Source organism: Coenobita brevimanus, chromosome 74 (genome assembly GCF_032717465.1).
Source record: "Coenobita brevimanus isolate Jiangsu-jjx chromosome 74, ASM3271746v2, whole genome shotgun sequence".
In the NCBI taxonomy this organism is placed as follows: domain Eukaryota; kingdom Metazoa; phylum Arthropoda; class Malacostraca; order Decapoda; family Coenobitidae; genus Coenobita; species Coenobita brevimanus.
This window is the reverse complement of record NC_137027.1, coordinates 2,642,045-2,656,972: the sequence shown is the minus strand read 5'-3', so window position 1 is coordinate 2,656,972 and position 14,928 is coordinate 2,642,045. Positions and strand designations below refer to the sequence as shown.

Below are 14,928 nucleotides of genomic sequence, written 5' to 3'. Positions count from 1 at the left end.
AACAATTCACAAATTTAAGGATATGTACGATAAATATGGTTTAAGACACGGGACAGTACGAGCTTGACTCATTCCTGTAAAGATACAATTAGGTAAGAACACACACACACACACACACACACACACACACACACACACACACACACACACACACACACACACACTCCTGTCTCTCTCTCTCTCTCTCTCTCTCATTTTTGTCTGCCTTTACCCCCCACACAGGATGAGCATGTTAAGCCGTGACCACTTCATCCAGACGCTACTCCATGTCATTCAGATGGTTGTGTCATATCTCCTTATGCTGATCTTCATGACCTACAATGTGTGGCTGTGTCTGGCAGTTGTATTTGGGGCTGGTGTGGGCTACTTCCTCTTCGGTTGGCGGAAATCTGTCGTTGTTGATATCACGGAACACTGTCATTAATGGTGGTGAATGGTAACATCACATAGCACCTGTAGGACTACTTAGTCTTTTTTCGCTGTACAAGAAGTGTATCAATTTTGCTATTTACCTTTAACTGTTTGACCAAAAATCTGGAACCATATTTCATTCAGTCACATGTAGTCAGCTTACATGTGACTTTGGTTGGCATATTATTTTGATAAAACTCAGAAACTGTACGCCATTCCATCAGTTCTAACCAATTTTCTGTAATGTCAGGCCTGCCGATATTATCGATATAAAAAAATAATCTTGGTATGAAAAAGTACAGTAATTACAGATGAATGATTCAGTTTGTGAGAGACAGAAGTCTTTACTGATGTAAAGAACGGACTAAGTATTTGAAGATTGTTATTGACTTGAAAAGCACTTCTGTTTTATTTTCTTTGTTACTACAGAATAGCTATAGTTAGAGTATGTATTTATGTATTGTAACAGCTGCCTTACACATGCCTGATGTTAGTGGGCAGCTGTGTACCTACATATGGATAATGTGTTTTTAGAGATTCCATGTGTGGGTGCAATTCTTCCCCTCAGACACTTTATGACACTGTGAAGTCAAGACATTGTTTATTATATGGCTGACATTCTGGTTCTCATCATTCCATAGTAAGAGGCAGCATTACTGGCCACTCTTACAGGTAGGAGAAGAATGAAGGTCATCATCCTTTATCATTACCAGTACAAACTGTTACTTATACCTGTTACTTACTAGAGCACAACATTTATATCTCCCAGCACACACACAAAACAAAATAAAACTGGGGAAGGTAAATTGGAAATGGCTGTCTTTACACTTACAACACATGTATTCATTGCATCATCACTTTCATGAACACAAAACACACACACCCACACACACACACATAATATATAATGTATATATCAATACAGTAGGCACTCGCAGGACGTGAGTTGATGGGCAGCAGAGGAGGTTGCGTACTAGGAATTCATGTACTGTGAATATATAAACTTATGGGAAAAATTACATATGGCTGGCACCCCCTTTTATTGGTTACCCTTGAGACTCCTTTCAGACCTAAGTATTGTACTGTACAGGGAAACTATCTAAGACATATAACCTAAGATAAAGTAAACCAACAAGATTATGGCTTTACTAAATCAACAAGGATATGCCTTGACTAAACCAACAAGAAAATGGCTGCTCACCTTAACCCAGGAGGACAACAGGCTTGATGGTCTTAAGAAGGGGATCTGAAGCAGGGTGAGGCACCTAGCGTGCACCTCCTGCACCACCCACCACACCACCTGACACACCACCTTCCTCACCAGCACTTTCGACACTTTCACTAGCTAATGCACTCACTTCATTCATAAACCCTTCAAAGTCTATTTCTGACACTCAGACATTGCATCATCCTCTTGATCCTCCCCAGGAAATGGTTCTTCTGATGTTGAAGGGAGTGATTCCTCACTTTCTTGAGGCCGCAGGTAATGGGTGATGAGGGTTTGCTTCCTTCTGTTAACCTCCTGGTTGTGCCTATCTTAGTAGTAGTGTAAGGTTCTATCCAGTGAAGTCATCACTTCCTGCACTCGCAGCTAACAGTGTTCGCTGTCCTTGAGTTCTTCCTTGAATTTATGTAGGGCACACAGTACCCGGCTGATCCCCATCATTGACAAGTCTCCACTCTCTGTCACTGGTGCTGCTGGCTGTTCTGCTGTGGTCTCCTGCTCTGCGTCTTGAGATGGCAGTGTCGCGTGCTCAGGGTAACCCCAGATTTGGGCCACTCTTCGTTGCCGTCTCACCTATTACGAGTTCAGTTTGCATACTATTAAAAAAATACACTAAAATTCGGAAAAAAAATAGGTCTTTGCGTACTATGCGATTCACATACTGTGAACTCGCGTACTGTGCGTACTTACTGCATATAAAATTTGTATATATATATATATACAGCACCTGTATATATATACACACATATATATATATACAGCACCTGTATATATATACACACATATATATGTATGTGTGTGTGTTTGTAATGTACAGTAAAAGTCCAGTAATCCAAATGACAGAGGACCTAGGGTCTTTCGGACTACTGGTAGTGTTTTTCTCGGACTATTGGGAGGGACCTCGGAAAATATTAGAAATACATACATGGTCATAAACCCCTTAACCGCGGGGTTGTTGGGAGTGTGCCGTGCGCGTCCCGCGGGGATAATTGCGCTCTGACTGAATTTTTTAAAATATTTGCCAAAAATAAGTTATTAGTCCTAGAATATTATAATTATATAAGCATATGGCACATACCTTCAGCTTTCTCCTGAGATGTTTGTTGAGCCTTCATCGTCTACCGTAGGACTTGTGGAGACTTCTGAAGTTGGGTAACGAAGTCTCCACTTTACACTTCCCGATACACTGTAATATGGTTACCACTGCCTGATATTATAACTACAAACACTATTCTGTGAATTTCAAGTAGTTTGGAATCCATATTCTAAAAAAAAAACACTGTGAAAGCAATGTAAATTACGAGTGCATACGAGCTTTCCTCCCGTGCTGGTTCCCTGATGGTATTCTGAGGCGGAGCTGTCATTTATTATTTATAAACACACTCACACTTTATATTCCTAGTACTTTATTACACTTATTTATATATACAATATTTATCTATAAGTTTCTTTCAGTACTAGTAGTTTATTTTCACTCCAGGCATTCACTTTCTCATTCTGTAAACTAGCGTAGAGAGCGAAGCTGTCACTTTCACTCATTACTCCCAGTAGTTATACATGTTAGAGTGAAACTTTCACTTTCATTACTCCTAGTATTTATACTCGTATTCTTATATTACTGTACTGTACTATTTATTTACATTTCTGTTTACATTCTCTATTTTATTTACATTATTTACATTTCTATTTAATTTACACTGTGTTATGCACTGTCACTTGCAGTAACTTATAAAACTATTTTCCACTGTTCAGTTATATTTACATTCATTGCTTTCACTTGCGGTTTACACAGTAATCACTCTAATATCCGGACGCCCAATATCCGAACATCCCCACTATCCGGACATAAGAATGTTTCATACTGTACTTTTTTCCATACTATACTTACCTCATTTCACTCTTTAATGTCCTTTATTGGTGTGAATAGGGTGTTAGGAGCTAGGTATGTGCAGTAGGAAGGTGTTTTTCTGAGTTAGGCTAGGTTAGGGTCCATAAGTACCAGTCCAGGAGCCAGTCACCAGAATGTTTATTATTGTATGAACCTACTTCTAAACCCTCATTTTATGTTTCTTTTGCATTTATTTCAGTCATTTATGTGCCTTATTGGTGTGATTTAGGTCTTAAATAGGTGCTATGCATGTCCAGAGGGAGTTGTATAGGTGTTTCTCTGAGTTAGGGTCCATAAGTACAAGTCCATAAGCTGGGGCCCAATATCCGGACAGAACCAATATCCGGACAGAACCAATATCCGGACCTACCTATGGCTCTATTACGTTGGATATTGGAGTGATTACTGTATTTACATTTCCACTTGCACTGTTTTAGAGTCACCAGAAAGATCGTAGTCAATGTCCATCATTATCATTGATAAATTAGCCAGTTCACATTCCACAGCAGAGTCACTTAGCCCTTTACCCCTTCCCACACGAGGTTTAGTAGGGGTAGAGGTCACAGGGCCCTTTGCATGGGGCTAAAAAATGGCGGAATTGGACAGGCGCGAATCCGACATGGTTTCACCTTGAAAGACGACAGTAATCTGATTGCTGTGGCCTAGGGGCAGTGAAGGGTTGCCAGTGTCAGCGTGGTGACAGCTGCTAATATATACGTTATGAAATGATTGGCAGGAAATCTAGACAATACATAATAAATTAGGTAGGGGGAAGGCAGTGGCTCAGTTGGTAGAGAGGTGGCCTGCAATCCTACCGGACCCAGGTTCAAATCCCGACTGAGGCAGGGAACAGTTTGAGGATTTGAATTTCATAAAAATCAGACACTACCGATCTACCAGAAGACCCACCGACATGTCGTAAAAATACCCCCGCTAATACCAATACACCAGTCCTGTATGAGACAGCCCTAGCATGTATTCAATATGGTCGGTGGGTGTTAGCACCAAAGTGGTGACATGTAGAGGTGTATGTATGTAGGAGGACTACTGGGCCTTGAGTGCAGGCTTTTAAGCCTATGCCCAGAGTTGAACACATTAAAAAAAAAAAAAAAAAAAAAAAAAGTTCTAAGTGAATTTAATATCACTTAGGCTTCTCCCTTCCTTTCTTATATACAAGTCTCCCTCGTTTTACGTTGTATCGTTTTACGTTATTTCGCATTTACGATCCTTCTTCTTTAGTACCAAGTGTTCATTTTATGATTGAGCTCCCTCGCATTTACGATTGGGCATGTGGAAATCCTGCACTCACAGGCAGATCAGCTGAGATGCGTGGCATACCCGCCCCACCCACACAGTTTCCCGCGCTTTTGCCAGTCTCACCCGCGTGCTTGTTCAGCATACAACCTCTGTGCATCTGTGTGCATCAGTGCCCATGATATTACTATTTCTCCTGTTCTTCATATTTTGCACCCCTAGTGCCACCACCTTGATGTCTTGTAAACGCCCTGCAACATCTGGTGCTGGTGATATGAAGCCAAAGAAAGCAAGAACGTCCTTAACCCTGGAGTCTAAGCTTAATATTTTGAAGCAGCACAAAGCAGGTGAGGGGGCAAACCCCATCGCTCATTCCATGAGTCTTGCACAGGCAACTGTATCGACTGTTATAAAGCATGCTGTCAACATTAAGAAAGCTGGGGAGACAAGCACGACTCTACAATACATAAAACATCATCATCATTATTATTGCATATTAAATCACTTGTATGGGTCTTGGGTTCCTTATACACGAGTCCAGGAACGCATCCATATTTATCCCATTAAACCTTAATTTCACTTTACGATATTTCGGTTTACGATTGCCTCTCTAGGAACGCATACCAGTCGTAAAATGAGGGAGACCTGTATATTTTTATTATGAGAACAGGTCATACGGCATATTTCAAGGGGAAATAAACAGGGAAAATTAGCAAACTAGTGCACGTGAGGTGTTGCCAGGTGATAATTAGCCCATTCCAGATGTATGGCTGTATCAATTACATTTTCTTGTTCTTTTATATATTATTTGGTATAAGAATAGGGCAAAGGGCACATTTCAATGGATAAAATGAGTAGAAAAATCCGTCCAGGATTTGTGTAGCACAGCGCAGCTGGTCAGGCGGGAGGAGAGGGTAATGGAGGGGAGGTAAGGAGGGGAGTCAAGGAGAGGAGAAAAATGGCTAAATTGTCAACAGTGGATGGGAGTACAGGTGACATTAGCAGAACTGAGCATAGCTGGACACTGGTAGTACTGATAGATGATACAAGCCACCACTTGACAGCCCGGGCGAATTCAAAATAACACAGAATCACAAAAGTGACGCTCCGCGGTATGATCCCTTGGTCCCGAGCATCACGAAAGTGACACCCTGCGGTAAAGGGGTTAAATAAACACTTAAAATAACATTGTTTATTATTTTACTCACCGGAATGCATAGAACTGTTGATGAATAGTTGCAGGCAGGTACACCCAAGTTGAAGACCAAGTCCAAGGCAGATAAACCCTTAGATAAAGCCCAGAAAAATAGAAACCCCCCAGAAAATATTGAAAAATTATTGTCCTGAAGAATTTGGAGAATAGGGATATTTGGATTATTGGTGGTCGGATTGGAGGACTTTTAATGGTAGTAAAATCTCAAATTTCAACGGTTTAGAATTTGATGAATAAAATTTTGATGCATTTTGGAGTGGTCTGCCTACCTTACTTTTTGATGCAGATTCGCGAATTTCGATGCTCTCAGGGCCAGACTCCAACCAAAACAAGCAAAGATAATATGTTTGATGCAAACCAAAATGCTAGAAGTGAAGGAAAATTATAAGAAAAAGTATGAGCCTAACCTAATATCGAATGTAACATGTGCTGTCAGGGCCAGACTCCAACCAAAACAAGCAAAGATAATATTTTTGATGTGAACCAAAATGCTAGAAGTGAAGGAAAATTATAAAAAAAAATAAGAACCTATCCATATGTGGACATGCATTTCACTGCAATTTAGTTGTATGTATTTTCTTTGTATTTTTGTCACAACCTACCTGTTTCAAGAATGGTTCTTTGGGTAGCAGTGGTGATGTACGAGAGCAGCCTGGCACCTCTAAATCTTTGCAGCCAAAGGAGAAATGGCAGTACAGGAAGGGGCAGAAATACACCATGTATACATTTGCTGACAGTATGGCAGTACAATGCAGAACTACAGTTACTTAACCACAATTATAGTTCATAAAGTTTACGGGGGAAGTGGGCAAAATATCATGATTTTAGGTAGTTAGGTTTGGAGGCCCTGGACCCAAACAAATTTTTCCCATAAGAAGTTCAGTTTAAATTTCGATGTTTTGAAAATAAATGCGATTTTTGGGTACATACTGTATGTCCATTGAAATTTGAGATTTTACTGTATATAAATATAAATATATATATATAATATATATATATATATATATATATATATATATATATACATCCTTATCTCTTGGTATTGTAATTTACTTCCGTGGGGAGTTATCATCTACTTCAACTTACTTATATTTGGTTGGATATAAAGATGAATGAATGAATGGGTTGATTGTGTGTGTTGTGTAATACATATGACACCTTAGGCTGGAAAATGAAGTTAGAAGTTGAGGAACTTTTGTTTCATCAGTTTTCCTACAATACAAATAAATTTTATATTCCTTTTTAAGTGTATTATGTTAACTGCCACTCAACTAGGTGGCAGCTCTTGACTTTTCTTTCTTTAAGTAATGGTCATTAGCCCTTTCGTGTTTATGGGTGCGGTGCAAATTTCATGCACTCATTACCAGTTGACGCAGTTTGCGTCTGCGCACATTTCAACTGCTTGTTACCATTTGACGCTGGTTGCGTCGAATGAAATGGCCCCTGTTTTTTTTGGTTATGGAATGATTTTGCATCCATTTCTGGATGAGAACAAAGCACTACTTGCGTCCCCATGTATTCCTCCACTGCACTCAACCCACCCCGCACCCAGCGTCACCCCACTGCCCAAGTCAGTCTGCTACTAGCCTTGCTCGAGCTTAAGATAATTTTCTTTCACGATTCATAAAGTTGGCCCTAATTGACCTACAGTAATTTTTTATACACCAAAATGTAACCAAATAAATTCCCTATAACTTTTTCTCAGTAACATTTGCCATAAAAATTATATTTCTATGTGAAAAAACTGAAAAAAAACTGAAGCAAAAAAAAATAAATTAAGCCATAATTTACATTCAGCTGATCTTTTTTACAACACCATAATCAAGTACATTTATTCAGGATTACGATGAAAAAAAAATTAAGATTATCGAAGCATAAATAATGGTGTGAGGATAAATTGTTTATGAACTTTCGAATGCGCGGGAATGGCACGGTGATGGGGGGTCTCTCAAAGTGTGGTCTTGGGTGACCAGGACTGTGTCCCAAGTACCTGCTCACGGTTGGATGCAGCCTGCGTCGATTGGTAACGCGAGGGGTAATTGTCTTTGTACCATTAGCTTTCTCATTCTTTGGTCAACCTATGATATGACTTGGCAGGGAAATAGTAGCCCAGCACTGATACAATGCTGTACAGGATTTTAGTGGTAGAATATCACCTTTTTGAAAGGGAATAGCTACTGGAAAAATTAAGAGGTGTTGAATGGGGATGTTTGCAGTACCAAAAATGAAAATATAATATGCTGTGTAGCTCGAGAATACTCCATTATAGCCATTGCGTGTAACACAATTTTTGCTATCAAAAAGGAAAGGGGTAAATGTGGCTTTACTGAATAAAATTTGAAGTTAGACTAATGAGGAAAAGGACATTTGATCACATTCAGCATTGTTGTGAAAATGGATGAACTGATTATTATATACAGTGCTGGTATTATAACCCTACGTATCTTGAAAAACTGTATGAAAAATAATAGTGAGTTACCATGTATAACACATTAGACTTATACATGCCCACAGAACACTCTCACACTTCTGTAACTCAGATATCTGAAGTGTAGTCACCATATTTTATCTATCTGTCTATCTATCTATACACCTAGGCTGCTTCCCCCAAGGAAAGGGAGGTAGCCGAGACAGGACGACACACTCCCCATTTACTCATCCATTCAAACACATTCATTCGCATCTTAGCCCCAAAGGGGAGAACGGACAGATCCTCACCGCACCACACCGCACAAGGGTCAACTGCGCAATGCAATCAGTGACATCCGCACCAGGGCCCGACAGCAGAGCTGGTTTACCCCTGCCACATCATAACAGACCCATCCCCTTACCGGCACCTGACCTGACTAGCTGATCAGACCAAATGCGGGAGAATATCCCCTCAGGGCTGCGTTATCACTTATTCATTCACAAATTCTCTCCATTTATTTCTGTCACGCACAGCCACTCTTCCTTGCTCAACAGACATCCCTCTCGCATCCAGCACTCTCTTCACACTGTCCGTCCATCCTATTCATGGTCTTCCTCTCAGCCTTACACCTCTCACATCAGATCTAGTTATCTTTTTCACCAATCGCTCATTATCCATTCTCTCTATATGCCCAAACCATCGCAACACCCTCTGCTAAACTCTACCAGCCATCTCCCGAACAACTCCAGTTCTCCTTCGCACTTCATCATTTAGCACTCGATCCATACGCGTCACTCCACACATACTTCTCAGACACCTCATCTCCATTACATTCAAACTTTTCCTCTCTGCTACACCCATATTCCATGTTTCAGCCCCATATAACGCAGTTGGTACCACAACACCCTCATACAACCTTCTCTTTACATCCATTCTAAGCGAACGACATCTAAACACTTTTTTCATTCCTCCCAGCACCTTTCCTACTTCATTTATTCGAAACTTCACCTCTGCATCTATTCTTCCATCCACAGCAACATGTGACCCTAGATATTTAAAACACTACCTCCTCAAGCAACTCGCCATTCAAAACTATATTCATCCCCCTACCATCTACCAACCTCGTACACTTCATCACTTTACTCTTATTCTCATTTACTTTCAATTTCCTTCTTTCACACACCCTTCCAAACTCCTCTACCAACTGTCTCAATCTCTCCTCTGAATCAGCCACCAGTGCAGTATCATCTGCAAACAGCAGCTGCTTCAGATTCCACTCTCCACCATCAACATTCACCAGACTCAGACCTCCACCTAAAACTCTTGCATTCACCTCCCTTACAACACCATCCATGTAAATATTAAACAACCAAGGCGACATCACACATCCCTGTCGCAGCCCCACTCTCACGGGAAACCAATCACTCACATCATTTCCCACTCTTACACACGCTCTACTATTTACATAAAAACTTTTCACCCCTTTTAGTAACCTACCATCAAGTCCATACAATCTTAAAACAGTCCACAAAGCCTCCCTATCAGTTCTATCATATGCTTTCTCTAAATCCATGAATGCCCAAGACACATCCTTGCCTTTCGCTAAATACTTTTCACACACTTGTCTCACAGCAAACACCTGATCCACGCATCCCCTCCCTCTCCTAAAGCCACACTGCTCATCACCAATCACTCCCTCTGTACCTTCTCTAACTCTCATAATTAACACTCTGCCATAAACCTTACCTACAACACTCAACAGACTTATACCCCTAAAGCTAGTACATTCATACTTATCACCCTTACCTTTATACAACGGGACCACACAAGCACTTGCCCAGGCAATTGGCACCATACCTTTCACAAAGCACACATTCAACAATCTTACTAACCAGTCAACAATAGTCACTCCACCACCCTTCAGGCATTCCACAGCACACCCATCCATACCTGCAGCTTTCCCTGTTTTCATCTCCTTTACTGCCTTCTCCACTTCCTCCTTCGTGATCAAAGAATCATTCAACTCTCCCAACACATTTATTCCTTGCACCCTTCCTTCTGCCACAATCTCAGTGAATATCTCCATTTAACTATCGTGGATACATGTAACATTAGTGCTCTATATCAGTTTGTTTTCTGCATTGCAAGAAGATTTAGGAAGTAAAAGTTTGGTGTGAAGTGAGCCAGCATACTCAGTGATGTACTGAATGGAGTGCTATAGTGCTATAGAGCTTCCTACTCCTTTTGCACCATGACATATTTTTATACTTATTGCCACCAGCAGTTTTGTTCATGTTAGAAAGGATCTTGTGAAGTGTACCGTGAATCCAGGGGCATAAATGATGTGTGAATGATTGTGTTGCCAATTTCACTGGGCATGCTGCTGTTAGTTCTGCTTTCAGATTTTTTTTCCCTTGTTATCTTACCTTACCTCATCCCCAGGTGGGGAAAGAGGTCAGGATGACTATGGTAATTTCTAACCTGCCTGCATTGAAGGCTTTCCCCAGTCTACATAAAATTGTATGTTTAGCTACAGGAGGAAAAAATATGACATGATGGAAGGATTTATTGTGGGTAACTAAGTGCATACAGTATATGCCAAGTATTTGTCCTCACTGTATGGTGCAATTCTTAACTTCTTCAGTCTGGTGCTATATATACTGTCTATATACAGAATATATATATATATATATATATATATATATATATATATATATAATCTTGCTATTACCAGCCATTCGTATTCAGCTGAGGAGTGTCCCATAATATTGAAGGGGTTAATAAAGGCTGTATTTAATTCTTTGAGTTTCAAAAGTCTCTCCAGTCTGAATATAGCTGCCTGGTAGTAGCAAGCATATAATAAGCAAGGAGTATACATAATGGAGAGATTAAAAAGTACTGTACTGTATGGTAATAGTGTATTGCCAGTAATGAAATAATCGGTTTCTTCATATATACTGTATACACCTGTACTCTATTTACTCAGTGCATGACTTATATTGTAATGGTCAGTGGCATGTGATAACAACCATATTGAAAGTTGAGATTCATTACATCTTAAGATAGTGAAAAGTTAGAATAAATATAATTTATTAGATTCACTCGCACAATATAGTGCAGCTCCTGGGTGGCTGCTCTTTCCTCTCTTCCCTCCTTCTTTCCTTTCTTCCTCGTGTCCCTCTTTCTTTCCCCTTCCTTGTCTACGAGTGCCTCTACACTGAGTGACAAGCCAAATGGTTTCCTGTACACCAGGAAACCATTTACAACACTGGGTGGTAACCATATAACCAGATTATGGTGCCTGGTGGTTTAGTGGGTAATTAAGGCACTCCAGTCAGATTGAGCCTGTGCAGGTTTCTATCCAAGGGGTGGTTGGGGTTTATTGATTACTTAATGCCACTCAGGGATGAGTGAGGATGGTCACTCTCATCTTACATATCTGGACCACTTGCCTAGCCCAAAGCTCCTACACTCCTCATGTGGCAATACAGGATTTGGTGATGATGATGAATTTGTAGTACAGGATTAGCTTTCCTGCAACAGTATGTTATTGGTTTTGCAGTGCTTTAGTATTTTAACACTACAGAGCAACACTTCTTAGACTAAAAGTATATGCTGATGCACATATTTTATTGTACTGTAATTGGTTTTGGCATTATTGATATATTATGGTGATGATATGGGTTATGTTTTGAGTGGCTTTGGAGATTCTATGATCTTGCTTCCTCCTCTGCATTTTTTTTTTTTTTTTTGCATAATAGAGTACATCTATTCATCATTTTGTTTCATTTCCCGTATAAAGGCTTCAACATGCTTGCATGTGTCATCCTTGGCCATGTAATGGCAGCTGTCCATGCTGTTTGATGTCTGGTAGCCTCTATGACCTCGTCCCAGATCTTTTTTGGTCTGCCTTTCACCACCCTACCTTCGATGTTCTCATTTTTCACACCCAGTTGTCATCTTCCATCTTGTCTGAAACATCTTGTATACTACTAAGGCAAGCTGTGTAAATACTAGAAATATGTTGTCATAAAAGAGAGTATAGTATCATGTGTAATATGCATTATATATTAGTAAGGAAGAGGTAGGAACCAAGCACAACAGCACTCTTGTATCCTTGATTGGATAATGAAGCTGCATATACTGTACATGGTAAAATGATAACCCTTTGAATCCAGTGATATCTGTTATTGATTTCACTGTGACTATTAGAGGCTTCCCAGTGTATCTTGTGATAGCCAGTGTGGAATAGGTAATTTTTCCTTCGAGGTTTGATCTTGCTACCTCCAGACAACTCTGTTCAGTTTAGGGATGACCTCTTGTGGTGAAGGTGTAAATGAAGGGTCTGTCTAACCTTTCCAGTTCAAAAATCTTTTCCAAGCTTAGTAAATTGTCTGGAAAGAGCATGAATAAACTGGAAAAGACATCACCGTGTTAAAGACCTTAAGGCAGATATTTTGGTTATTGATCACTGAGCAATGTACAGTACAGTACTATATGCCACTTAAGTTACCCTCATACTATTGTGTTTTTACAGAGGTCACACACTGTACATATCCTTGATGGCCTAATTGTCATAGTTTATTATATATATATATATATATATATATATATATATATATATATATATATATATATATATATATATATATATATATATATATATATATATGCACACACACAGTATAATCTGCTGAATTGTATTTTTGTTGACACTAGAGTTTATATAATTTTTTAATGTAATATATACATACTTTATCAATAAACTTTGCTTTTACTGAGTGGAAGAGAACAGGAAAGTTTTTTCAGATACTGCCAAGAAGCTAACACAGGACATTCACTTATGTCTCACATACCATTGTGCTTTGTTCTTTGGTGTAGATTACAGTAAAAAAGCCATAATGCAATTATGCCTGTTTCTGTTCTTTATAAGCAGTTATATGAAACATGGGATCGTGTTTGCCATGTGTTATAATGAGTGTAAGTGAAACTGTGTATGGCATTTACTTCATTTGGGTACTGGTGAGGAACACCTTTCCATTGTGGCACTGATATAATCAGGTGGCACTGCTGCCTGGTTACACAAATGCCTCTTAGCTTCTTCCCTATCCTTTGCTGAGTGGATGATTGAGTGCAGAAGGCAGCTTCAGCCTATGGACTGCTCTGTTCACATTCAGATGGGTCTGGGGTTGCACCATTAGTAATAACTTCGCTTCAACAGCCACAGCAGCACTACACTGTCACATGCAGCCATCACAACAAGAGACACCATACTGTCAAACAGACAACAAGCAAACACTCTCATCAGTCACTTTTCACATGTCAGTCATTGAAACCCCCATAGCGACGACCGAAGTGTCATCCAAATGCAAGAGAGAGTTCCCCACAGACCCAGACAGCACCCTACACTTACAACCAGACGAAGCACATCATTAGCAACCTTAAGCACTTATCTGCCTGTGGGACCCAGACAACATAAGCAATATACACCTTAACCTGCCCTGTCCCGACCGATTTTCCATCACTGACTCCCCCCCAATCCCGACCAATTTTGGAAAAAAATTTTTTTGGCTCAAACCTCCGCTTTTGGTGAGAAACATAGAAATTTCGAAGAGAAATAGCTCACCTGAGGTTTAAAATACTCGATACAGGTAGAAGTGCTCCTTACCTTACTGGGTTTTCTATCAGGCTGGCTCCAAAGAAAACGAGTTCTATGGGAGGGTAACTATTCCTCACCAATCATAGACGGTATTTATTTATTTATTTGGTACGAATTTATGTGTAGTACGAGAGTATATTGGTTTTCAAACAGAAATATAGGCAATATAAGCATTGTTTCATTCACTAACACATCAACATACCTGACTTTTTTTGGTGACATTACCTGATCATCTCTGACTGTTTCTTCCTCTGATGCTAAGTAAACTTTGTTCTCCACATTGTCATCAATTGGGGAATCACTCTGGCCCTGAATGTCTTTATTGGACAGGTCGCTGGTAACAGGTGAATTGACGAGACAATGATGTGCGGGGAGGTGGGGGGTCATGTGGGGTAAGGCATTGTCCCTGCCTGGCATCTTGTAGAGGAAGGTGTCCCGTGTATACGTACCAAAAATCACACGCGAAAATTGAAAATTGTGCAAATTATGAACCTTGCAATTGCATGACATACCAGTACTTCGATGGGTCTAGCTGTGACAAAACATTGCGACGTACCCATACGTTCACGGGACGCCTCGGGTTAAACATCTTGGACCACAAGGCATACAAGCACTCACCAATATATCAAACTACAGCTACTCACACAAAATACCTAATATCTGGAAGCAGAGTACTATCATCACTACCCCCAAACCCAACAAAGACCTGATGTGGCCTTCCTTACACCTCCCCATTACACTCCTCTGCACCCCCTCTAAAGTCACTGAAAGACTAGTATTACAAGTAGTAACACCTCACATCTCCATAGCCCCATCACAACATGGTTTTAGGCCACTACATTCCACAATCACTCTTCTTACATAAGAG

At 40.1% G+C, this 14,928-nt stretch overlaps 1 protein-coding gene across 1 annotated transcript in view; it reads left to right on the top strand.

The window, feature by feature from the left end:
* Positions 1-664, top strand: part of Ctr1A (Copper transporter 1A) — a 32,137-nt gene extending 31,473 nt beyond the window's left edge. The window contains exon 4 of the mRNA XM_080278746.1: positions 223-664. Within this exon, the coding sequence (XP_080134872.1) occupies positions 223-424 (202 nt within the window). The 3' untranslated portion in view covers positions 425-664. The remainder of the gene's footprint in view (positions 1-222) is intronic.
* The last annotated feature ends 14,264 nt before the right edge of the window (positions 665-14,928 follow it).